Consider the following 26,743-nt stretch of genomic DNA (forward strand, 5'->3'; position numbering starts at 1 on the left):
TCCTGGGCTAGCTTCGTGTGATGCAGGGAGACGATCCTAGGTGTCATTTTCTTATGTCATAGAAACACTCTTAGAAAGGGTGCACTTGTATCAAAACTTGGGAGTGCAAGTGAAATCCTAAATAACTTCTATTTGTGAAATAGAGATAAATGCTGCTATCTGTGTTATGTTAGCATAAAGACAAAGATGTTCTCTGCAGTGCTTCTTTTTCTGAGAATTCTTAAGGAAAAAAAAAAGACAAATCAAAAATCACTGAACGTTAACAGATAAAACCAATTCCTTTTGAATACATATTGTTAAAAGGCTTCCCAGAGTTGGGGTTAGTATTTAATCTATGGGTTAGAAATTTGCCTTGCAGAGGTTTTTTTTTTTTTTTTAAAGATACATTTAGTGAATTCTTTTTGTTCTTAATTTAAAATTATAGCAATTATGCCGGCCACTATTAATGAAGAGGCTAAAAACCATTTTGGTTGCCATTTGCCATACTGGTGAGTGACTGTTATAAAGCATGCCTAATTATTATTGGGCTAACCCTGTGTAGCTGTGCTTTCTTCCCTTATGAAATATTCTATATCTGCTTTACATGAATGTGAGCAAAAAGGTATGGCTGTTGTTTATTTTTTATCACTCCCTTGCTATCCTGAGAACATTTGTTGCAGACTAATAACTAAACTGTAGGTAAAAGAGAGATGACAGATTACAGTCCCCTTTAATTCATAAGGAAAGCATTTGGAGCCCCTGAGAATACCAAATCAAGCCACTGGCACCCAATGGCTTCACACTAAGTTCCAAACCATATCATATTTTTTAGTTTAAAGACAAAGTCAAATGGATATGCGGCTTATTTATTCCAAATTCTTCTTCATGAAGAGCTGCTTTCTTTTTTTCTTTTAGCTCCTTGTAAAACATTATAATTCCCCTATTCTATAAACATATAAACATACAAATATAATTGTAAAATGACATCATTCTGTTTTCATTTAATTACCCCTGAAATGCTTTCTATTTAATATTCATTACTCAAAAGCTAATTTAAAAGAGAAAGAGATGTGACTTATTCAAAAAGATGTACTGTCATTCACAGCAATAGTTATCTAATATACAGAAGTTAATAAAGCAGATTAATCTACAAGTCCCTTTAAGCCATTCTTGAGTTTTGAACAACTGCCTCTTTGACCTTTCACCTCCATGCTGTGCACCAGTAGCAGGTGCCAGCTGAACAGAAATTATGGCTGCTGTGTTTGGACGCAAAATCTTTTCTTACTTTGCTTCTGACCAGCAGCTGACCCTGTAGGAGTGATTGTTTCTGGTGCCGGCCTAAAGGCTACATAAACCAGTAGCAGATAAACAAAAGGCTACATATACCAGCTGCCTTGCCTAAGGGTACTATCCTAGACTGACACCTCCACTCCTTCTTCAGCGTTCCAAATTGCTCCTTGTTTGTTTCCATACGTGCATTTCATCCATGTTATTTTGTGTGAGGGGTGGGGGTAGGGGAAGCCCCCCTCAAAACAACAACAAAAAAACCCTCTGCTCCCCCGAACTTGACTTTTGAGTATTCCATGTCAAACTGTGCCATTATAATGCTAATCCAGGCCTGATTTAGCAACTTTAATAAGAGGCTAAACCCTCTTGTAATTAGATAATAAAATTTTATTATGTATTTTAATATTAAAAGTCTTAAAATCAAACTCTTCAAATCATACACTGGCACAAAACTAAGGTGCTTACATATCATAGCCTCAGAAAATGGGAACCTGAAAAAGCACATTGTGGCTAATTTTTCATTCTCAGAAATGTAAACATGGAATTCCTATGTGGTAATGGTGAAAGCTCCAATACTCTTAATTATGTACAGGGAAGAATGAATCTATTCAAGTATGAAGCACACTGTACCATTTCCAGCAACGGCATGAGATGACTTTGACAGTTATTTCTTGGATACAAATTACACAAGTATAAAAACAATCCCCATAATGATTAAATGCAGTTATGTACATAGGAGAATACCAGTGCAAATGGTAACATATTTAAATAGTTTTCCTTCATTAAAAAAATTATATATGATATTAAACCATCAATCACTGCTGAGGCACAGGAGTTTAAATGTATTGTCACTGGCTGAAATAAATGACTTGGAGACTGGATTCTGGCTCACTCAATATGGTGTCTTTGCTGTTGCTTAGTCACCCAACTCTCTGCTGGTTTGGGTACATCTGGTGGATTCCATCCCTTTCAATTAATAAGGCAAGTTATGCTATCAATGGGTTACATCCTTAAACTGTGCTTAGAGGTAGAAAAACACATGTCCTAGTGGGGGTTGGAGTGGGGGTTCTCTCTGTTCTGTTAACCATTTGGAACAATATCTGAAGTACTTTTTTCTTTCTTCACCCATGTTTAGAATAAAATTTTCTTTTAGAATTTCAGCAAGGTTATATAATCTTATCTTAGCATTTCCATTTGGTTTATTATGTAGCAGTCTATGACTACACTAGGTTTGATACTTAAAATAACCGCCTGCGATCATACTTCTGAAAACTAATACTTTGGGGGTTTACTTTGCAAATATTCATTGACTATCATGAAGTGTCAGGCTCTGCTGGGTGCTGGGACAAGTATCAGGATGTAGGTGATCTTTGAGGGAGGAAAAAATCACTCTATAAATATGTATTCTTATGGCTACAATGTTAATTTGATGACTTATAAATCAATAAAAAATATATTTTTTAATCGTTTTTTGTTTTAAAATGCCATTTTTGTTACCATTGAGATAGTCATTCATCAAATATTTCTATAATAAAAATTAAATTAAAATGGCAAAGATATGGTTAATAACAAAGGATCTGGACTAGATTATTCTTGTAAAGATAGGTAAGTACTTTTATAGCATCACAGGTAAAATGTCATCTTAATATTAAAAAAACTAGTGTTTCTCTATTTTTAACATTATAAGCATTAACTTTCTAAACCGATCTCTTGAGGCAATGGTCACAAATTTTTCATTTTTAAGAGGTTTACTCTCTTTTGGACTTTTATTACCTGGTTGTTACCTAGATACTTTTGTCCAGTCCCAGACCTCTTAAATATTTAATTTGATCCTTAGTAGTTAGATTTTGTACACACACACACACACACACACACACACACACTTGACCAAACTAAACTTTATTTTTATCTCAAACAAACCTGGCTATTTTGAAGAAAAAGAAAGTTTGAAAAGTATTAAGTGAGCTTCATTTCATCTCCTATTTCTTGTATTCCTTATGTGCAAAGATGTAACCCAAAAGTGATAAAATAGCCCCTTTAAGTTCAAGTAGACAAGTATAGTAAAAGTAAAAGCAAGAGCAAAATAAATTAAGAAATAACCCCCAAAGCCCTAGATTAAGTAAAACCAAAATAACTATATCCTTTTAAAACTAACCAAAAAAGTATGCTTAAAAAGTTAGCAAAAAACCATACAGAAACAAAAATATCACTGTAGCAGTGCTATACGGGCTGGCTGTGAGAAATACAAGGTATCATGCACTGGGAGATCTTAGTTCTGAAATTTCTTAAGATTCTATACTACAGAAGTGGAAAGCTGGTATCCAGGCATACAGTGTTGTCCTGCCAAGTGTTTCTATTTTTTTTTTTTTTTTTTAATTTTCAATCAGTGGCCACACCTAAAAATCTGAATTTCTGGCTGTTCTTCAATGGAGAAATTTCAATATATCTGGCAACACTGGGTCTGACCTTCTTATAAGGCAACAATTGGCTGGAGGTGTGCTGAGGCTGCCCCCTTTAGACAGAGATGTGCACTCAACTTTAGGATTCCTTCATGTCTACCTCATTCAGGTTTTTTGCTTCTTGGCCCTATAGGCATCTTAGTTTGTGACACCTGGTATAGTTATAATGGATAGGAAAGTGAGAAGGAGGCTCAAAGGAACTCAGGTATAGATTCAGACCTTAAGAATGACCACTGATAGAGTTAATGGTACTCAACAGCAGAAATTTCCTTTAGAAAACAGCAGTTTACAACCAGAAAGAGGTTAAAAATAGCATTCTACGCTGATGAATCAGGGGTGACAGTCAGGACAGTGAACAGAGATGTGCTGGATATGGGAGAGAGATGCAAAGCACATGTTGCTTCCCTATCATCATTTCACAGCTGCCATATTGATTCTGTCCTAGAAAAATCAGGTTAAACCTCAAGAGCTACCTCACAGGCATTAAAGAAAAGTCACAAAGGACATAATAACACAGCTGTACTACTAGATTCTGACCTTCTCAAGACTACATGTCCTACTACATTATATACCTTCAACATCTGGCTGTAAAATTAATGCATGGGTGTGGGCGTAGAATGAGAAAGTGGAAGCTTGGTTAGGTCTGCCTTGGTGGTGGTGGGAGCCACAGGGCTTTTTTTGCAGCAGCTGGCAAAGCCACCTCCTTCTCCCTTGCCCGCTGCCTCTCGGTCACTGCCCATCTGTTTTGTCCTGGCTGTAGTATAATGCTGGGGTATAGAATGACTGCTTTAAACCATTCTACCTTAAGGATGGCCCCAGTGGGACTTACTGGAAGCTCAACTTGCCTCATTTTATGTGCTCAAAACATACGTACTTTAGATTAGAAACCACTAAACAAAGGAACAGAGATAGCTTTGTGTTTAAGCATGTGAACCCTAGAGTTAAACAGATTTCAGTTAAAATTTTAGTTCTTCCAGTTACTGACTTTGTGATTTTGGGAATGTTTCCTAATTTTTTTGTGCCTCAGTTCCTATATCTGTAAAATGGTAATGATAACACTACACCTTCACAAAGATACAGTCATGATTAAACCAGATAATGCATACGTAAGTAGGTTAAGCTAGTGCCTGCACATAGTAAGCATTTACATTTGAAAAGTTTTATTCCTTAAATTTCTAAATTTTAAAGCTTTTATTTTAGGTTCAGGGTACATGTACAGGTTTGTTATATAGGTAAATGGCATGTCACAGGGGTCTGGTATACAGATTCCTTTGTCATGCAGGTAGTAAGCACAGTACCCCAGTAGGTAGTTTTTTGATCTTCACCCTCCTCCAACTCTCTACTCTTAAGTAGGCCCCAGTATCTGTTGTTCACTTCATGTCCATGTGTACTCAATGTTTAGCTCCTACTTATAAGTGAGAACATGCTGTATTTAGTTTTCTGTTTCTGCATTAGTTCGCTTAGGATAATGACCTCCAACTCCATCCATGTTGCTGCAAAGGACATGATCTCTTTCTTTTTGATGGCTGTGTAGTATTCCATGGTGTATATGGTGTGTATATGTACCACATTTTCTATCCCGTTGACCACTGATGGGCATTTAGGTTGATTCCATGTCTTTGCTATTGTGAATAGAAGCATGTACATTTTGCCAATATTATTTTTTTCCCACTATGTATATGCATAATATATACATTGATTGCTGTTAAAACCAAGATTGTAGCACCAGGTGCAAAAACTATGTTATGTAATTTGAGTTCCTATTTTCCAATTTCAGTGTCTAATGACATATCCCTGGCTTCCTTTAAACTTTTTAAATCTGTTATTACCTGATCCAGTTGTGAATGTTCTTTCAGTTTGTTTTTGATATCAATATACTACTGTATTATTGAGAGTACAGTTGTAAATCAACCAGAGTGAGCTAATGGGTTACATAAAGAGCATACTTTTTATTTAAGGATCACTAGAAATGTCTTTATTAACATTAGAACATCTAACTATTCTTTTTAAGAGGACAAGAGATATGACTGTATTTCATCTGCTTAAGTGTTTTTGACTGTAAGAGTCTTACTAAGGTTCCTGTAGGCCAAAATCTCAACATCAGTTAAATATGCGACTGCATTTTCTCCTACTTAGTATTATGGAATGGAATCTTAAGTATGAAAGATGTCTTGTATAGTATGTCAAAATGTTGAGCAATATCATTTCAGTCTAAACACAGAAATGAAAAAAGAGCAGATGATTTCCCTTTTGCTGTAATTCACTTTGGGATGCATGTCATGAAGAGCACTATACAAAAGCAATTTTCATTGATTGACTGACTGATTGAGGAAAAGGGTGAATGTTCTTTCAGCTTAAGTCCCTACTGAAGTATGATTTTTATAACTCCTGACAGCTCTTCACAATTTGTAGTTAAATGCCATGCTAGCAAAAAAAAAAAAAAAAAAAAAAAACAAAAACAAAAAAACAAAGAAACAAACAAACAAAAAAAACATAAAAAGGAGGGAGAAAAGGGAGAGAAAGAAAATCACAATTAGAATTTCTTTTGGATTTCAGTACAGTTGACTTGAGCAAATAGATAAATAGACGAGAGTAAGATGAATTCAACACTAACTGCTCTAATTCCTCTATGCAATATATTAAGGTTTTTAAGACTATAATTGCTAAAAATACCCCTTTTAACAAATTAATTGCATAATAGTCCTTGTTATATTTCTGTGGAAGGTGCTACAATTTCTAGAGCAATTAGTTTTAACTGGAATTCTGATTTAGAGAAGCTTTCAGGATCAGTGTCTTATTCTAATAATCTCACAAATTACATATAACTATGTGTTATGGATGCAAATACTTACTGACCAGTGATGAAACTGAAAAAATCTCACAAAGAAATGTTGTCTTCCGAATTATTATCTTAGCTGCTACGAGTCAGTAGTAATTAGTAATCTGATCACTGTTACTGTTGGTCTCTCCTTAAATTTTTAGTTTATCCTTCTAATAACATAAAAATGCTTGGGGAATTTTCCACCTTATTTTATGTAAACTGGGTTTTTCTCAATTGTTAGGTCAAAGCAATGCTGGTGATGCAATTGTTTTTACTTCAAATAGATTCACATACAATGGACCTTCACATGAACTAAATTTTAATGATTGCAAAGTTAGAGTTGTTTGCAAAATATGAAAAATGGCTTATTTGGAGAACATTTTTAAAAATTTTGAAGCTCTAAAGCCACATAGCAGGGAATAATAAACACATTTCCAGGTGAGAGGCACATAAAATATCTTTCCCAGGCTGCTATATACAAATAGAAGGGCCTGTAAGGATGTTGGAAAACCTTTATGTAGGTTCATGCTTCCTTTACTATGGAAGCTTGAGGAGATAACTTTTGCAATTTGGAATTAACATTCCTCATGCAATTATGCTTCCAGCAAAATAGGCCCAGGTTGGGGGGAAAAACAGTTCAAACTAGTAAATAATTGCAGTATCATTGTATCAGTTTAGTTTAAAGAGCTGACAAACCCTCTCTAAACTCCAAGCACAATTAGTCATTAGGGTCTAGTTTTTCAGCACTGTTAAGCAATTTGTAATCCATTCCTTTTAATAGGGTTAGGCATTACTTAACCGACACAGATGCCTTGAAAACTGAAACCTCAAGTTATGAAGCAGCAACCTTGTTCATTACCTTCTGTGATAGGCAAATCATCTATTAAAAACAGCATTTAATGGGCAACCAATGAATAATCAATGGCTCACTTTTCATCTGAGTGTGAAAATGAAAATAATCCAATACAAAATCCCACTGGTAACAGGCTGAATCTTGGGTTCTGCTGCTCTTCAGGGCTGATTTATAAGGTCTTGGAAAGCTGATGTAAACAGATGATCAATGGGACCCATCCCTGCTAATAATAACCCCCAACTGGCCCACTCCCTCTTTTTCAAGTCCATCCCTTCAGGCTATTAGTTCTGTCCAGCTAATTCTTCCCACTACTCCTGCCTGCTGCTTTTACTCTGGCCATCCGTTCAGTCCAGCCGACTCAGAAGTAATTTTATACGCAGCAGAGAGCGGGTGGAATTGATTTTTCACTCAGCGCTCTGTTCCCATCTGAATAATTATCAATTTTACTGCCTCATAAAGGGAAGAGTCAAAATTTCAAATCAATTCAAAAGAGCTTTTGAGACGACAGAAACTGTGCATAAGAATAGAGGTCAAAGTTGTCAGTGACCTAAGGAGATGATGTCAGATATTACTATACCTAATAAGCTGACATCAGAGGCACTCAAGATGATATAACCTAGTACTAATGCAAATCATATTTATGCTGACTACCAGAGCCCAGTCATTAATATTTAAAATGCTATCTGAAAGCCTACATTCCAAATAAATAGAATGTATTCCACTGTTAATAAAGATATATCACTACTTACTCATATGCTATAAAGTGAAGGATTACCAAGTATTATTAACACACAGAAATTACTTAAACCAACAAATGCATGCTAATTCTGAGTAAAGACAAACTTGATTTGTCTCCTGCCCAACCACATTACTTGCTTTGCAAAATCTGATATGGTATTTTGTCTAGGGCCATAGCCTATTGATTTTTGCGAAAATTTTCTACCAACTTAAAAGTTTCTGCCAAAGTTTATGGGAGAATACTGTGATTATGGCTGAGTGCTGGTAGGAGTGATTTGGTGGCAGACTTGTCCCTTGCCATGGTGGGGTAAAGGCTGGGTCTGATTCCTGGCCAATCCATGAATATATATATATATATTGGTGTGAACATGCTCTAAGTCAGTGATCCTCAACTTTTTCCATGTAAAACACATGAGGGCTGTGATACACTCCCACCAGTACCAGTCGCTACTGCATTTGGGTGGAGTGGGGAGGGAGGAGAGAAGCACTGACATTTTGATAGCATGTATACTTTGAAAAGCCACTCCGGGTGAAGCAGAGATATTATCCTCACCTTGAATATCAATTGTGTGAGTGGTAAGGACTTGGGCTTTTGAGTCAAACAGACCTTGCTTCAAATTCCAGCTCTACCACTTTCTAGCTGATCTCTCTGTACCTCAATTTATTCATCTGTAAAATGGGGATGCTGATACCCACTTTTCGGGGTTGTTGTGGGGTCTAAATGAGGAGACTTCTCTAACAATACTCCCTCCCCTTATATTTCACTTTCTTTGTCATCACTATATTAATTAAATTATCAAATAACTGGTGAGTTACTTGTCTCTTTGTCCCATGGCAAGAAATTTTGTAAGGAGATAAATTATGTCTTATGAATCTTAATAGCTCTTACACCTGGTACATAATAAATTCTCACTAAATGTGAGATACCTTCCTTTTTCCTTTACATTACCAACACGTTGTAACAGCTCCAGGGTCACACCAAATAATTACAGGTCTACAGCCCTTTGCCTAGTTACACAAAATATGAATGACACCCATTATCCCTGGAAAATAACTGGTTAACTGAAACATCACCACAAATAAAGTTTACATAATTTCATGTAAATATTAGCCAAAAATGACAGCCAGGAAGGAACCCTCTTTCATAGCTGTCTCATTCTATTTTCATCATTTACTGATACAGAGTGACATTTTTTCTTTTTCTTTTTTTTTGAGATGGACGCTCGCTCTGTCGCCAGGCTGGAGTGCAGTAGTGTGATCTCGCTCACTGCAACCTCTGCTTCCCAGGTTCAAGCAATTCTCCTGCCTCAGCCTCCCACATAGCTGGGAATACAGGCACATACCACCATGCCCAGCTAATTTTTGTATTTTTAGTAGAGACAGGGTTTCACCATATTGGCCAGGCTGGTCTCGAACTCCTGACCTCATGATCCACCTGCCTTGGCCTCCCAAAGTGCTGATATTACAGGCGTGAGTCACTGCACCCGGCCGTCATTTTCTGATGATTGCAGGCAACTTATTTGCTCCCTAACGGTCATACAGTAACACACTATTGATGTGTTTACATTTGCAAATTACAAACTATTATGGATGTAATTTGGCAAAAGGAAACAACTGAAAACAGGATGAAGATACTTTCCAAATTTAGTGGAATTAGCACATATAGTGATGGGGCTAGGTGCAGTGGCTCACACCTGTAATCCCAGCACCTTGGGAGGCTGAGGTGGGAGGACTGTTTGTGCTCAGGAGTTCAAAACTAGCCTGGCAACGTGGCAAAACCCCTTCTCTACAAAAAAAAAAAAAAAAAAAAAAAGAAAGAAAAGAAAATATAGTGATGGCATAGCCATAAAAAAATAGTATGGTTCTTTTTGAAATATTTTTGGCATGTACATTTAAAAATTTTTTTTAAAATTTTCTTTCTTTCTTTTTTTTTGAGATGGAGTCTCGCTCTCTCGCCAGGCTGGAGTGCAGTGGCATGATCTCGGCTCACTGCAGCCTCTGCCTCCCGGGTTCAAGCGATTCTTCTGCCTCAGCCTCCCGACTAGTTGGGACTACAGGTGCATGCCACCATGCCTGGCTAATTTTTGTATTTTTAGTAGAGACGGGGTTTCACCATATCAGTCAGGCTGGTCTTGAACTCCTGAACTCGTGATCTGCCTGCCTTGGCCTCCCAAAGTGCTGGGATTACAGGCATGACCACCGTGCCCAGCCTAAATCTTCTTATTTAGAGATGGGGTTTTACTATGTTGCCCAGGCTGGTCTTGAACTTCTGGGCTCAAGCAATCCTCCTGCCTCTGCCTCTGGAGCAGCTGGTACTACAGGTACTGCACCTTGCAATATTCATTTCTTATGCATGCCGTTACTGTTATTTGCACAAGTGAGTTTTTAAAAAATGATATTAAACTTGGACCTAACCCATTAGCTAGTTAGAAAATACATTAGAAAATAAACAGATTGTGGCTTTATTACTTATTAGTTAGATGTTATTGAACATATTACCTAACCTACCTGAACCAAGATTTCTCATTTTAGAATGGGAAAAATAACAACTATGATATGATGAATGAAATTCCTAGCAAGCTGTCTGGCATACACCAGGAGTCCAGCAAATTGCAGTTTCCCAATATACCGGAGTATTCATAAGGCAAACTTAAGATGACGTTATCAGAGACACCAGGAGAGAAATCAGGGGCTGTTTCCAGTTCCAGTTTTGTCTAATTTTTCTCAGGCCTCTGGAAAAACTATCCTCTTTTTGAATTCTTGCTCCACTGAAGTGAGATGAACAACCCAGGTATTTCTTGAGGGTAGGTAATCCTAAGGCCTGTGTTTTTTCTTCACTTTCAGGGAAAATACTCCCAGACTATATATATATATATATATATATATATTCAGGGAAAATACTCCCAGACTATATATATATATATATATATACACACACACACACACACACACACACACACACAGACACATACATATATATGTATTTATATTATATATATACACATATATGTATACACACACATATATACATACATATATATATATATATTTTAACCAGTGCAAAAAGTCTTGGCAAGATCGGCTGCTCTACGATAAATTCAGGGCCAGGTATGGCTTCTGGGAACATTTGTTTCATAAGCTAGGTGATCAACCACCAGTTACCTGCTGCAGGACATCTGGGTTTTGCTGCATAAAATGTAATAGTCTCTGACCAGCCTGGGTAGCCTCTCTGCATCGAAGTGGCTTCTTGCCCTCTTTTGCTATGTGCTTGAAGAGGTAGGTCACGATGTAGTCTAAACTGGTACAGCAGCTGGAGGAGACAACTGTATCTGTACAAAAAGTAAATAAGAATTCATTTGCACTACTTAAGTTTTTGCTCCATTTGATTATATAACGGCTCCATTAAAAATAATTACTTTCTGATTTCAAAGTGCTTTTATCAAATTGCAAGTTCTTTGAGGGCAGGAATTTGTTTGTTTTTTTGAGACAGAGTTTCAATATTGTCACCCAGGCTAGAGTGCAATGGCGTGATCTCGGCTCACTGCAACCTCCGCCTCCTGGGTTTAAGCGATTCTCCTGCTTCAGCCTCCTGAGTAGCTGAGATTATAGGTGCACACCACCACACCCGGCTAATTTTTGTATTTCTAGTAGAGATGGGGTTTCTCCATGTTGGCCAGACTGATCTCGAACTCCTGACCTCAGGTGATTCACCCACCTCGGCCTCCCAAAATGCTGGGATTACAGGCGTGAGCCACCATACCCAGCCAGGAATTTGTCTTATATAACTCTTTGAACCCAGTGTCTATTATAGGGTCTGGCCTAGAGACACATAAATAAATGATTCCTGGATTGATTAGGCAGATTTTCCCATCTGTGACCTTAACAACTTCTTTTCAGTTCAAGCAACTGTTTATTAAGTATCTACTTAGTGCAAAGTGTTCTGTTTTACGGGAAACAGTGGTCTAACCTCATTCTGGTGTCAAAGAACTCATGGTTTAGTGTGCTAGTCACTGTAGCATAATGCTGTGTAAAAATGACAAATTGAGGATTTTGAGGGAGGGATCACATTTAGATGGGGATCAAGGAGAGTTTGGTGAAGGAGGCAGCACCTGATATGGGTTTCAAAAGATTATTCCAATTAGACATAAGGAAGGATACTTTTCAGGTAGAGGGATTAGCACAAGGCAACAATGTGGTAGGAAAGATAGGGATTTTGGAACCAGACAGTTCTGGTTTCAAGTCCCATCTTTGCCAATTACTTGCTGTGTTGCTGATCTGAAAGAGCTACTTCACTTTTTTTCACCATTTATAAAAGACCTTGCAGAGTTGAATGAGAAGAAAATGACAAGAAGTTCATTAGTAATAAAAACAGCTGACATTTATTAAGAGCTTACTATGAGTTACTGTGTTAACTGCTTTACATAAGTTATTATTTTTAATTCTCACACAGCACTATAACAGTTACTGTTATTATCTCCATTTACAGATGAGGACACTGAATTTTAGGGAGCTTAGGTGACTTGTCCATTGTCACACAGCTAGAAGACTGCACAGCCAAGGTATGAAAATAAACAAGAAGTTGGACTCTGGATCTGTACTCTTTTTGAAAATTTTATTGTATTTTTTATTTTTTTGTTTCAATAATTTTTGGGGAATAGGTGGTTTTTGGTTACATGAATAAGTTCCTTAGTGGTAGTTTCTGAGATTTTGGTGCACCCATCACCCAAGCAGTGTACACTCTACCCATTGTGTAGTCTTTTATCCTTCACCCCACTTACCTTCCTTCTACCTGAGTCCCCAAAGTCCACTGTATCATTCTCATGCCTTTGCGTCCTCATAGCTTAGCTCCCACTTATCAGTGGGAACATATGACATTTGTTTTTTCTGGATCTGTATTCTTAACCACTACATTAAAACTAGGTAATAAGCAAAAATATATGTAAGCACCAAACACCTTTTTGTTGTTGTTGAGATAGGTTGTCACTCTGTCACCAAGGCTAGAGTGCAGTGGTGTGATCTTGGCTCACTGCAGCCTTGACCTCCTGAGCTCAACTGATCCTCCCACCTCAGCCTCCCAAGTAGCTGGGACTGTAGGTGTGCACCACCATGCCTGGCTACTTTTTGTATTTTTTGTAGAAGTAGGGTTTTGCATGTTGCTCAGGCTGGCCTTGAACTCCTGGGCTCAAGCGATCTGCTAGCCTCAGCCTCCCAAACTGCTGGGATTATAGACGTGTGCTACCATGCCCAGGCTAGAACGCCTTCTTAAATCACAATGGGCACTCAAAACATGGCAGTAACTACTGGTTTGCCTCATGGTAAAAAGAGAAGGGTATATTCAAGAAGTAGAACTTTTGATTTCAGAGAGAGAATGTGTAGAGGATATGTAAGAGAAGGCTGACAGAGCAGGTGGAGGATCTTACTTGAGGGCATCCAATAGAGGAGTGTAACATTTATATTTAATATGAAAGGTTAATGGAAGTGTTATTGACAAGTAAGTGACATGACAGAGCAACCATTTATTATCTCCTTTGTACACTAAAATTATTAACTCATTTACTTGTAACAACTACTTTGTATAGTAAGAATAATTTGCATTTTAAATGAGAAAACTGAAGCTTAGAGATTAAGTTGCTTATCAGAAGTCCACGGTTTTGTATCAGCATGACATCACCCACATTTTTTGGCTAACGACAACATTTGCACATGATCCCTGGGAGTTTATGATTAGTAAGAGAAACAGTTAACAAGAGCAACAATTAAAATGGTGAACAGGTAGACTCAGAAGAGGAGAAGTAGACTAAGAGAGTAGGGTTGGGAAGCAGATTATAAACTTCCTAAGGGAGTAGTTTCTCATTCATCTTATTCATCTCTGAGGTTCTGAGACATATGTATGTCTGACATAGATTACAGGTGAAATATCAGCAGAATTAATTAAAGAATGCGTAGCTAAAGGTAACCTCAGAAAGTTTTCTTAGAAGAAGGTCTTGAGTTGTGTTTAGTAATAATACCCAGCATTGATAAAACACTACAGTTTAAAAGCTCACATTTATCATTTTAGAGAGAAATGTCATGGAAAATAGAAAGAGGGAAGTTTTGGGGCAAGTTTTAAAATACAGTCATATGCATTTAACACAGAGGAAAATGGTAGCTAATACAGGATCATGAGGGACGAGGAGTTGAATGGAGGTCTAAAAGACAGCCGTGGACTATAGTTCTGGAAAACTGTGGAATTACAAAGCTTTTAAGAAAGGAGCTTTTCCAAAGGTTGGTTAATGGATACAAAAGTATAGCCAGATAAGAGGATTAAGTTGTAGTGTTCTGTAGCACTAATAAGGTGACTATAATGAACAACTGGTTATATATTTTCAAGTAGCTAAAAGAGTAGATTTTGAATGTTCCCAACACAAAGAAATGATAAATGTTTGCAGTGATGGATACCCTAAATGGTCATTACACAGTGTATACCTATATCAAATATCACATGGTACTCCATAAATATATGAAATTATCATGTGTCAATCAAAAATAATAAAAGCCAAAAATAGAGTTTCCCTCCTAAAGACATGGCATTTGATTAATCAAATAACTGATTAATTAATTAGTTAATTTATTCTTCATCTCTCCATATTAACTGGGTTACTTTGCAGAAAAGGGAGCTTTGGTTTTACAACTCTGGGATGTAGCATACTATAAGTGGAAAATGTCTGGGCCTAAAAGTCAAACACAGACTTGTTGAGCCTGGTTGCTTTTCTCTTTTCCTTCATATTTCTACATTTCAAGTACCAACCATGAAAGTACATGGATTAAGTAACTCTACATCTACAAAGATAAGCAGGAAGCAGATATGGTTCCCCTCACCAGTGAAGAGCAATATGCTATCAATCATATAAAAATTATAAAGACTTCACATAGATTTGGTGACCACATGCCATGCAGGTTGCATTAAAAGGTTCCAATCTACTGAGTCAGCTGTGAAAAAGCCAGGTAAACACTTTAGACATGAAGATTGCAGCATATATCCTTGCAATAACAGCAAGAAGAGCTTCCATTATGGTTGATTTATGGTTGAGGACTTTGAAAAAGATAAATGTTATTTCAGGGCAGATTTTAAAGTGTGGAATCATAAGGATCACAGGGCATTTGGTCAAAAACAGAATGAACGGTGGTGAAGACTATGTATAACTATTGGTTTTCTTTATTTGCAGCTCAAGATACTATGTGAGGTTCAAATAATGATACTTTCCAGACTAAAAACACAGGCAGAAGTCATGAATTTTCATACTTTGTCCTAGATCTTGGTGTTCAAAATATTTTAAAAGGGATTACATCTGTAATTTTGGAAATAATTTTTAAGCCTAATAGGCATTTTGTCCTCTCTAGCAACTTGTTGTTTGGCACTGAAAACAATCAAGTGCTCCTCTTCTCCTGGAACCAGTCTCCACAGGAAGCACATGCATCATTAATAGCCTACTGCTCACTAAGACCCATCACTGAAAGCTGTGCTGAAAAGTTAACAGTATAGGAAAGAATTGCTTAACTGAGAGTCAGAAAGAATGAGGCTGAGCTGAAATCTGCCTTCAGCTCAAAACTTGTCACTACAACACAAAGGAGAATGAAGGTCTTAGAAAAATATAGTCTGAAGGGCAATTTCAGAGACGAAAGGCCTATTTGGGTGGGGCAGTGGTTTTGGAAATAGGTGAGTCTAGGTTTGAATCTATTATTTCCTAGATGTTTGACTTCTTGAGCTTCAGGTGTGCCTCTGTAAAATGTGATTAATATTACCTGCTTTGTAAGGTTTGGCATTAAGTGTGCAAAAACTGTAACACAGCACCCAACAACACATAGAAGGTTTTCCCTTCCCATTTGTTTTCCTGGCTACTTCAATCCCTAAACACCAAAGCTCTCTTCTCTCTTTAGGTGTTTTGTCCTTTTTTTTTTTTTTGGGTGGGGGGTGAAACTAATGTGTAAAATCTCTAAGTTCTAAATATTTCCTAAATGTGTCACTCCCATATTACATTCAAACCACATGACATCCAATTCAATAATGTGTTCAAAATAACAACATATCCTCTTTTATTCTTTATATAAGTTTTATTAATAATGAACTTCATGGGAAATGATCTAGTCATTCCTAGTTGGTTCAACTTTTTGCTTGCCCTTACCTTTCCTTGTTTAGGCTTTTAGCCTATCCTTTACTTCTGCCTGAAATGCACCCATCCCTGCTATGACTAATCTTAAAGGTCTTCCTCCATCAGTTCTAAAATAGCTACATTTAGACACTCTCTATCCAACACCTCACTTTGTTTTTTAAATTTGTCACAAATTTATAGGGTACATGTGAAGTTTTGTTATAAGTATATAATGCTTTCAGATCAATATATGGTACTTAGGCTGTCTGTCACCTGACTACATTTTTGTTAACTACAGGCACCCTACTCTGCTATCGAACATTGAATTTATTCCTTCCACCTTACCATGTTTGTACCTTTAAACCTACTTCTCTTCATCCTCTCCCTTGCCCCTTACTCACCCTTTCATCTCTGTTATCTGTTTCTTTCTTTTTTTTGAGACAGAGTCTTGCTCTTTTGCCCAGGGTGAAGTGCAGTGATCTTGGCTCACTGCAATCTGTGCCTCCTGGGTTCAAGCTATTCTTACTTCAGCCTCCCGAGTAGCTGCCACCACAGGTGTGTGTGCCACCATGCCCAGATAATTTTTTTTTTTTTTTTTTTGAGATGGAGTCTCACTGTGTCACCCAGGTTGGAGTGCAGTGGCATGATCTTGGCTTACTGCAACCTCTGCTTGATCTTGGCTTACTGCAACCTCTGCCTCAGCCTCCCTGAGTAGCTGGGATTACAAGTGCCTGCCACCATGCCTGACTAATTTTTGTATTTTTAGTAGAGACAGGGTTTCACTATGTTGGCCAGGCTGGTCTCCTGACCTCAAGTGATCTGCCCACCTGGGTCTCCTAAAGTGCTGGGATTACAGGTGTGAGCCACTGTGCCCCACCTCATTTTTGTATTTATTTATTTATTTTTGAGTCAGAGTCTCGCTCTGTTGCCCAGGCTGGAGTGCAGTGGCGCAATCTCGGTTCATCGCAAACTCCACCTCCCAGGTTCAAGCCATTCTGCCGCAGCCTCCTGAGTAGCTGGGATTACAGGCATCCGCCATCACACCCAGTTAATTTTTGTACTTTTAGTAAAGATGGGTTTCACCATGTTGGCCAGGCTGGTCTCAAACTCCGGACCTCAAGTGATCCACCAACCTCAGCCTCCCAAAGTGCTGGGATTACAGGCGTGAGCCACCATGTCTGACCCTTGTTATCTATCTTTCCATTCTCTACCTCCATGTGATTAAATTTTTGAGCTCCCACATACGAATGAGAATGTGTGGTATCTGTCTTTCTTTGCCTGGTTTATTTCAGTTAAGATAAAGACCTCCAGTTCCATTCATGTTGCTACAAAAGACATTATTTCATTCTTTTTTTATGGCTGAACAGTATTCCATTGTGTATATATACACATTTTCTTTATCCATTCATCTATTGATAGATACTTAGGTTGATTCTATGTCTTTGCCACTGCGAATACTGATGTAATAAACATATGAGTGAGGTATCCCTGTGATATACTGACTTATTTTCCTTTGGGTATACTCCCAGTAGTAGGACTGCTGGATTGAATAGTAATTCTATTTTTAGTTTTTTGAGAAATCGCCATACTGCTTTCCATAGTGGCTGTATTAGTTTACATTCCCACCAACAGTGTACGAGTTTCCTTTTCTCTGCATCCTTGACAACATCTGTTCTTTTTTGCCTTTTTAATAATATCCATCCTCATAGGGGTAAGATGGTATCTCACTGTGGTTTTGATTTGCATTTCTCTGATGATTAGTGATGTTGAACATTTTTTCACATACATCTTGGCTGTTTGTGTATCTTCTTTTGAGAAATGTCTATTCATGTCATTTGCCCAGTTTTAAAGGGAATTATTTGTTTTTTCCTATTGAATTGAGTTCCTTATATATTCTAGATATTGGTCTCCTGTTAGATGAATAGTTTATAAATATTCTCTCCCATTCAACAGATTGTCTGTTTACTCTGTTGGTTATTTCTTTTGTGATTCAGAAGTTTTTAGTTTAAAGAAGTCCCATTTGTCTAATTTTTGTTTTTGTTGCTGTATTTTTGAGGTCTTTGTCATAAATTTTTTGCCTAGATCAATGTTCAGAAGAGTTTTCCCTAGGTTTTCTTCCAGCATTTTTTAACAGTTTTAGGCTTTAAGTCTTTAATCCATTTTGAGTTGATTTTTATATATGGTGAGACAGAGGTCCAGTTTCATTCTTCTGCATATGGCTATCCCATTTTTCCAGCACCATTTTATTGGAGAGACTGTCCTTTTCCCATTGTGTATTCTTGTCAGCTTTGTTGAAGATCAGTTGGCTGTAAGTATGTGACTTGATCTCTGGGCTCTCTATTCTGTTCCATTGGTCTGTGTCTATTTTCATACCAATATCATGTTGCTTTGGTTACTATAGCCTTGTAATATATTTTGAAGTCAGGTAATGCAATGCCTACAAGCTTAGTTATGGTTGGTCAAGATTACTTTGGCTCTTCAGGCTCTTTTATGGTTCCATATGAATTGTACGATTTTTTAAAAAATTCTGTGAAGAAGGATGGTATTTTGATAGGGATTGCATTGAATCTATACACTGCTTTGGGCAATATGGTCATTTTAACAATATTAATTCTTCCGATCCATGAGCATAGGATGTTTTTCCATTTATTTGTGTCATCTTCAACTTCTTTCATCAGTGTTTTGTAGTTTTCCTTGTAGAGATCTTTCACCTTCTTGGTTAAACGCATTCCTAGGTGTGTGTGTGTGTGTGTGTGTGTGTGTGTGTGTGTGTGTATTTATTTTTTATTTTTGAGATGGAGTTTTGCTCTTGTTGCCAAGGCTGGAGTGCAATGGAGTGATCTCGGCTCAATGCAACCTCCGTTTCCTGGGTTCAAGCGATTCTCCTGCCTCAGCCTACGGAGTAGCTGGGATTACAGGCATGCACCACCATGCCTGGCTAATTTTGTATTTTTAGTAGAGATGTGGTTTCTCCATGTTGGTCAGGCTGGTCTCGAACTCCTGACCTCGGGTGATCTGCCCACCTCAGCTTCCTAAAGTGTTGGGATTACAGGTGTGAGCCACCGTGCCTGGCTTCCTAGGTATTTCATAGCTATTGTAAATGGCACTGCCTACTCGATTTCATTCTCGGCTAGATCATTATTGGTATATAGAAATAATATTGATTTTTGTACAATGATTTTCTATCCTGTAACTTTTGTGCATTCATTTATCAAATCTAAGTTTCTTGAAATCTTTAGGTTTTTCTGGATATAAGATCTATCATCAGCAAAGAAGGACAATTTGACTTTCACTTTTCCAATCCAGATGCCTTTTATTTCTTTTCTTGCCTCACTGCTCTGGCTAGGACTTTCAGTACTATGTTGAATAAGAGTGGTGAAAATGGGAATCCTTGTCTTGTTTCAGTTCTTGAAGGGAATGCTTTCAACTTTTCCCCATTCAGTATGATTTTGGCTGTGGGTTTGTCATATGTGGCCTTTATTGGTTTGAGGTATGTTCCTTCTATGCCTAGTTTGTTGAGGGTTTTTATCATGAAGGATGCTGAATTTTATCAAACGGTTTTTCTGCATCTATTCAGATGATGATACGGGTTTTTGTCCTTAATTTTGTTGATGTGATGTATCACATTTAATGATTTGTGTACATTGAATTAACGTTGCATTCCTGGGATAAATCCCACTTGATCATTGTGTATGATCTTTTGGATATGCTGTTGGCTTTGATTAGCTGGCATTATGTTGAGGATTTCTGCACCTATGTTCATACTGGCCTGTAGTTTTCTTTTTTTGTTGCGTCCTTGTCTGATATTGGTATCACGGTGATAGTGTCCTCATAGAATGGGTTAGGGAGAGTTCCCTCCTCCTCAATTTTTTGGAACAGTTTCAGGAGGACTGGTATTAGTTCTTCTTTGTATATTTGATTTTGTATGTTTGTACGTCTGGATTTGAATCCATCTGGTCTTGAGGTTTTTTTTTTTTTTTGCTAGGTTTTTTTTTTTTTTTTTTTTAAATTACTGATTTGATCTCACTAGTTGTTATTGGTCTGTTCAGGTCTTCTATTTCTTCCTGGTTCAATCTCAGAACATTGTATGTTTCCAGGAACTTACCCAATTTTTTCTAGGCTTTCTAGTTGGTGAGCATATCGTTGTTCATAACAGTCTCTGATGATCTTTCATATTTCTGTGGTATCAGTTGTAACGTCTCCTTTTTCATTTCTGATTTAATTTGGGTCTTTTCTTGGTCAGTCTAGCTAGTGGTTTACCAATTTTGTTTACCTTTTTGAAGAAGAACCAACTTTTTGTTGTGTTGATCCTTTGTATTTTTTATTTCTTAGTCTCTATTTCATTTAGTTCTGCTCTGATCTTTACTATTTCTTTTCTATTGGTAATTTTGGGTTTGGTTTTTCCTTGCTTTTCTAGCTCCCTGAGGTGCATTGTGAGATTGTTAATTTGTAATCTTTCCACTTTTTTAGATATTAGCATTTATTGCTATAAACTTCCTTTTTTCACAAATAAACCGACTTTAATATATATTATTTTGTATCTACATAGAGCCTTCTTCAAGAACCTTAAATGCTTTACAGACATTATCTCTAATGAATCCCCACAACAACCCTACGAGGTAGGTATTACTCCCATTTTAAAAGACAGGGAGACTGAAGCACAGAGAGGTTAAGTGACTTGCCCAAGGTCACACAGTTAAATTTACGGAAGAGCCAGGACATGAGTGCTTTAGCCTCTCAGCTCCCAAATACCTCATGATAGAATCTTTAATAAAAAGTGTTTTTAAGGAAAGTATCAAGAGTAGTTATGTTATGAAAATGAGGTCTTTCTGCTGCCATCAAGGAAAGAAGAAAACCCTATACTGATGGTTAGAGGCCACAAGACCCATATAATACAACATTTCCTTCTTTCCCTATTCCCAAGCCTCCTGGTTCCTGTCTTAAATAATCTTTTAAAGGTAAAATTTCCAAGACAGAAGTCATGTGACTTAAGAAGTGGGATTTAATTTAGAATATTTACTTTTAGTTAAAATAATTTATAGAATTTTTTATTCCAATATATAAAATATGGGACAGCCGTCCCAACAATCATGTACATAAGTTACATAGCAATCAGCCACCATTTACAACTTAAACCAGTCCCGTCCCTCATTTTAATCACAACCAACATACAGCCACACAATGCTTTCTTCATGGGTCACTTTTCTTACTTACTATACCTGTATTTTTTTCCCCAACCCTGATCCTATATGTTTTACAAGTATATTGAGTTTTTGATAAACTTCAAAACATTTTACTTAGATCCAGCTGCATTAAGAAGAAAAAGTAAATGTAAAACTGTCACCCCACAGTCCCTCCCCTGACAAATCATACTATGAAGTATGGTGTGATGTGAACAAAGTATGTGACTACCAGGAACTCAATACATATACTAGAACTTGCTTTAATATGAAATTTAACTTGGCTTTTACTGCATGTTTTTTTTAATGCAAAAATGTAAAAACAAACACAACATAGTATTTCAATGCTATACCTTTATGCAAATGACTTCATCTATCTTTCTTAAACATGTTGTGATATAGCTAATGTTAAAACTGACACAGCTTCACTTTCTTCTTTTTCTCTGCACTGAAAGCTGCAGAAATACAGCTTTAATTTCAAGACAATTTGGTTTAAGCCCTTAAAATAAAAAGCATATCTCCACTTCTACTGCCCTGACTTTCCCCACATGGTTGATTTTGATTCTCTGTGGCGTGTTGGTAGATCAGGCAGGCTATATATAATTTGTACAAAACATCTCTAGCCAGGATAAGGCTTTATAAACTATCTTAAAGAGAAACTTGTCAAAATACTTTTGATATTTAGTACAAACACTAATTTTTTTTTTTTTTTTTTTTTTGAGATGGAGTCTCATTCTGTCGCCCAGGCTATAGTGCAGTGGTGCAATCTCGGCTCACTGCAAGCTCCGCCTCCCGGGTTCACGCCATTCTCCTGCCTCAGCCTCCCGAGTAGCTGGAACTACAGGCGCCCGCCACCACGCCCAGCTAATTTTTTGTATTTTTAGTAGAGACAGGGTTTCACCGTGTTAGCCCAGATGGTCTCGATCTCCTGACCTGGTGATTTGCCTGCCTCGGCCTCCCAAAGTGCTGGGATTACAGGCGTGAGCCACCACGCCCGGCCACAAATACTAAATATTATAATTTTCTCCTAGCACATCTGTTTAAGCAGCCCAATTACCTAAGTGACCCTGTTAAAGGTCTGCTTATGGAACAAATAGGTGAAGTCATTTCCTGAGCCAAAAGATACAGATAATAAATGTTAATAACAGCAGCAGACTAAAATATTCCTTTTTGTTGTTTGTTTTCCATAGTCAACAGTTTTAGCAAAAGAATTGTAGAAAATGACAGATTTTTTTTTTTAAATTTACTGCCTGAAAAGAGTTTGATAAAGAACATCCAAGGCCTGATTGCTATTATTCTGAATATAACTTTCGATAATTTTCTGCAAGTTACATTTGGCTACTGTCAGACAACTTACTGATGCATGGAAAAATGTCCGAAAAAACTGCAATGGTTACATACATTTTATGTTACAAATATTACTTCTTAAAACCCCCAACAGAATTAAGTCTTAGCAAACACAAATTTTAATTTCTGAACACCCTTCCAGTAAGATTTGTAAAGGTAGGGGGAACAGGAGGAAGGACTTGTTTTTTCTATTCCTAGTCTACTTGATTAAAATTTAATCTTCAAAGGGTTTGTTTAGCTCACTATCCAGACTGCTAGGGTTATGATGAACATTATTACTTCTTTCCAGGGTAAAAAAATGACATCTGAAAATAACATAAATGCTATGACATGATTTTCCCAAGCATGACCTCAACTTGAAACATCAGAATATTTAAGAATTCTAAAGATTGGTATACCACCACTGCACCAGAATTTTTAATTATTCCAACAATCACAGGATTTTTTTTTTTTTTTTTGAGACCGAGTCTCACTCTGTCGCCCAGGCTGGAGTACAGTGGCATGATCTTGGCTCACTGCAACCTCCACCCACTGGGTTCCAGTGATTCTCCCACCTCAGCCTCCCAAATAGCTGGGACTACAGGCGCGTGCCACCATGCCCGGCTAATTTTTTGTATTTTTAGTAGAGACTGGGTTTCACCATGTTAGCCAGGATGGTCTCAATCTCCTGACCTCGTGATCTGCCCACCTCGGCCTCCTAAAGCATTGGGATTACAGGTGTGAGCCACCGCGCCTGGTCAGGAACTTTTTTTTTAAGTTTTTTAATTTTATGAAACTAAAGCTGAAGAAAATAACTGATTTAGAAACCACAATAAAAGGACAAATATTTGGCCAGAGATATCAGTTCCTCCTGAAAAAGGATATTTACCTCCTCTCATTGCAGTTTTTCTCAAGGTATCTTACTGATTTCAGATAGAATTTAAAATTCACCTTAAACATAGAAACAAACGAAAGGACTACTTAAACTGACATTAATTAATAAAAATATGCTCAAATTTACTGATAGAATCATGGGCACTTCATATAATACTTAGATTCTACCAGTTTTAAGTAAAATAAATAAGGAAAAAATTACGATTACAAAGCCAGTTTTTCCCCTTGGGGAAACAAAAAGCGACTTTTGACCAATTGCTCCCTACATATACTATTATAAGCTTCTTCAGAGAAGCAAAACATCTTTGTCTTCCTAACACTGGATTATCTAGCATGTTAGTTTTTACATTAGGAAGGCAACTGCAAGTGTTGGGCCCAAAAGTATTTCTGGTTTACTCTTGAAAAGACCACCAAATATGCTTCTATACACACTGAACCAGGCAAATTTATGTAGTGTGTTCAACATCATCTCCTTATCAATACAGCACAGATTCCGATTCTTTCTACTGCACCCCCAAGGAATTCACAGCATTATTGGTACAATTAATAAAGAGAAAATGCGTGTCAATGACTGGAAGGCTGTTTTACAAGAGGAGCTGGTATCTCTGATTTCACCTCCTTGTGGAATGGAACTGTACAGACAGCATGATACCTGAGCAAATAAATGAACTACCATGATTGGAAGGGCTTGTCAATCTATCGTCTTTGCTTTATCATGTGCAAAGTGTGCTACTGCCCCCTGAGCTTCCTGCATTTCTCTTTTCTTGAAAAATCAGTGCTTGATCCTTTCCAAAATAACCAGAGAAGAAATGAGGCAGAAAGTATCTCTTTATCACGTGCAGGGGCCATTGAAAACAATATGCTAAGAATAGATAAGGCTCAAGGACAGTATCTCTAGCTAGTTGCACTTTTAATGAACTCCAGTAGTCAAGGACAGTATCTCTAGTTGAACTTTTAATGAACTCTAGTAGGCGCCAAGAAGGCAGACAAATAAGAAAGAGCTTAGAGACAAGGAACTAAGCAGAAGGTTACATCTGGGTGCAGAAAGTTTGTTTTGCATTGTGTTATTTTTGCTGACGTGGGGTTTATGGAGTATAAATAAAGTGAGGCGGAGGCTCTAGTCGCGGCCGCCATGTTCTCTGTTTGTCTTTGTCTCTTGTGTCTGTTCATTCTTCACCACCCCCAGTGCGGTCCTCGATATCACGGTTCCCCCTCAGGCCCGAGACTGATAGAAAAGGATGTAACCAGACTCAGAGTTCTTTGAGATATCTGATGTCAGCCCCGTAGACTTCTTCAATAGCTTGTACATCTATTTTTTCTACAATGTCATCATCAAATAACAACCAAAAATCATGACTCTTAACTATTGCAATATAATGGCCTCGATTAGGATCAATGCTGACAATGAGGCTGCACACACCCTCCATACTTTCATATGAAGCAAATCTACAAATAAGTCTTCCACAGTGAACCACAACAGCAACAAGATCGTACATTCTGTCTGGATTGGTGGTGTCACCTGAAGTGTTAAATAGATGAAGTTTTAAAGGAAAAACTACCTGGTAAGAGAGTTTTGTATATCGATGAAGTTGATCCATATATTTAAATTTCTTCAGGTATAGAGCTAGAATCATGGGCAGTTTAACTTTCATCTGTTTGTGTGCTTCCTGTTTGCCGTGACACTCTTCACAGTAATACTTGTATTCACTGCAAAGAGTTTTTGTGTTGCTGAAAGCCCTTAAGCAGTGAGTAATTGATGTATTTTGTTCCACGTTAACAGAAAGGTCTAAAAAATCTTCATCTTTACTAGTTTCACAAGTAAGACATCTGGTTTCACTAGTTAATGTTCCCTGAAAAAAATCTCATGAACCCACGTTGGGTCTAGGGTGCTGTCATTATTTTCATTATTAATATTACCATTAGGTAAGCAACCATTTTGTTCTTCCTGCTTTCTCTCTTCTTGTAATATATCAGCAATTGCATTTAGTAGGTAATTTAAGAACCCACGGGCATCTTGTTGCATGCAGTTGTCAAAAAGCTCATTTTCTTTCTATAATCTTGTGATGAACTTCTTAGGAGGTATTACTCCAACCTTTTTCTTCTGAGTGGCTATGCTATGGAAGAAATCTGCTAAGCATGTAAGAAGGATCTCCTTTTTCCTAGGTTGACTCTTATATGCAAGAACTTTTTCACGAAATGGACGACAAAAATAAAGTGCTTGAAGAACTGAATTGCAGTAGCAGGTATTCCCCAAACTGACTAATCCAAAATAGTGCTCATTGACTGGAAACTGTTCTGGACCAAACTTGTTCTAATGCTGAAGCACTGGCGCCCATGGTACAGATGGAGGTGAATTTGGAGACTGTCATTAGTTTTTCCATCTGGCCAGCGCCAACTTCCACCCAATCACAGTGGCGGGGTGGGCGCAGGAGGAGGGGGGCCGGGACGCCAGCTCACACCGCAGCCCCGCCCACCGATCCCGCCGGGCCGCGGCTGCCGTCGTTGCTACAGACGCTCTGGCCTATAAACTTACCTCTTAGCACTGCTTTTGCTATATCCCACAGGTTTTGGTATGTTGTGTTTCCATTTTCATTTGTTTCAACAAGTTTTTTTAAATTTCCACTATAATTTTTCATTGACCCAATGATTATTTGGGAGCGAGTTGTTTAATTTCCATTTATTTGTAGTTTCCAAGTTCCTCTTGGTATTGATTTCTGGTTTTATTCCATTGTGGTCTGAGAAGATACCTGATATGATTTCAATTTTTAAAAATTTGTTGGGCTGGGTGCAGTGGCTCATGCCTGTAATCCCAGCACTTTGAGAGGCCAAGGTGAGCAGATTGCTTGAGCCCAGGAGTTTGAGACCAGCCTGGACAACAGAGCAAAAACTCGTCTCTAAAAAAAAAAAGTTGGGCCTGGTGGCACATGCCTGTAGTCCCAGCTACTTGGGAGGCTAAGGCAGGAGAATTGCTTGAGCTTGGGAACTCAAGGCTGCAGTGAGCCATGACTATGCCACTGTGCTCCAGCTTGGGTGACAAAGTGAGACCCTGTCTCTAAAAAAAATTTTTGTTGAGACCT

General features: G+C 37.7%; 1 protein-coding gene and 1 pseudogene across 1 annotated transcript in view; both read right to left on the minus strand.

Moving 5' to 3' along the window:
* Window positions 1-26,743, minus strand: part of RANBP17 (RAN binding protein 17) — a 434,944-nt gene that overhangs the window by 22,948 nt on the left and 385,253 nt on the right. Inside the window, exon 25 of the mRNA XM_030927988.1 lies at window positions 11,300-11,466. Coding sequence (XP_030783848.1) covers window positions 11,300-11,466 — 167 coding nt within the window. The remainder of the gene's footprint in view (window positions 1-11,299; window positions 11,467-26,743) is intronic.
* On the minus strand, window positions 24,880-26,047 carry LOC104670150 (annotated as a pseudogene).

The sequence above is a fragment of the Rhinopithecus roxellana genome, chromosome 3 (assembly GCF_007565055.1).
Source record: "Rhinopithecus roxellana isolate Shanxi Qingling chromosome 3, ASM756505v1, whole genome shotgun sequence".
NCBI lineage: Eukaryota > Metazoa > Chordata > Mammalia > Primates > Cercopithecidae > Rhinopithecus > Rhinopithecus roxellana.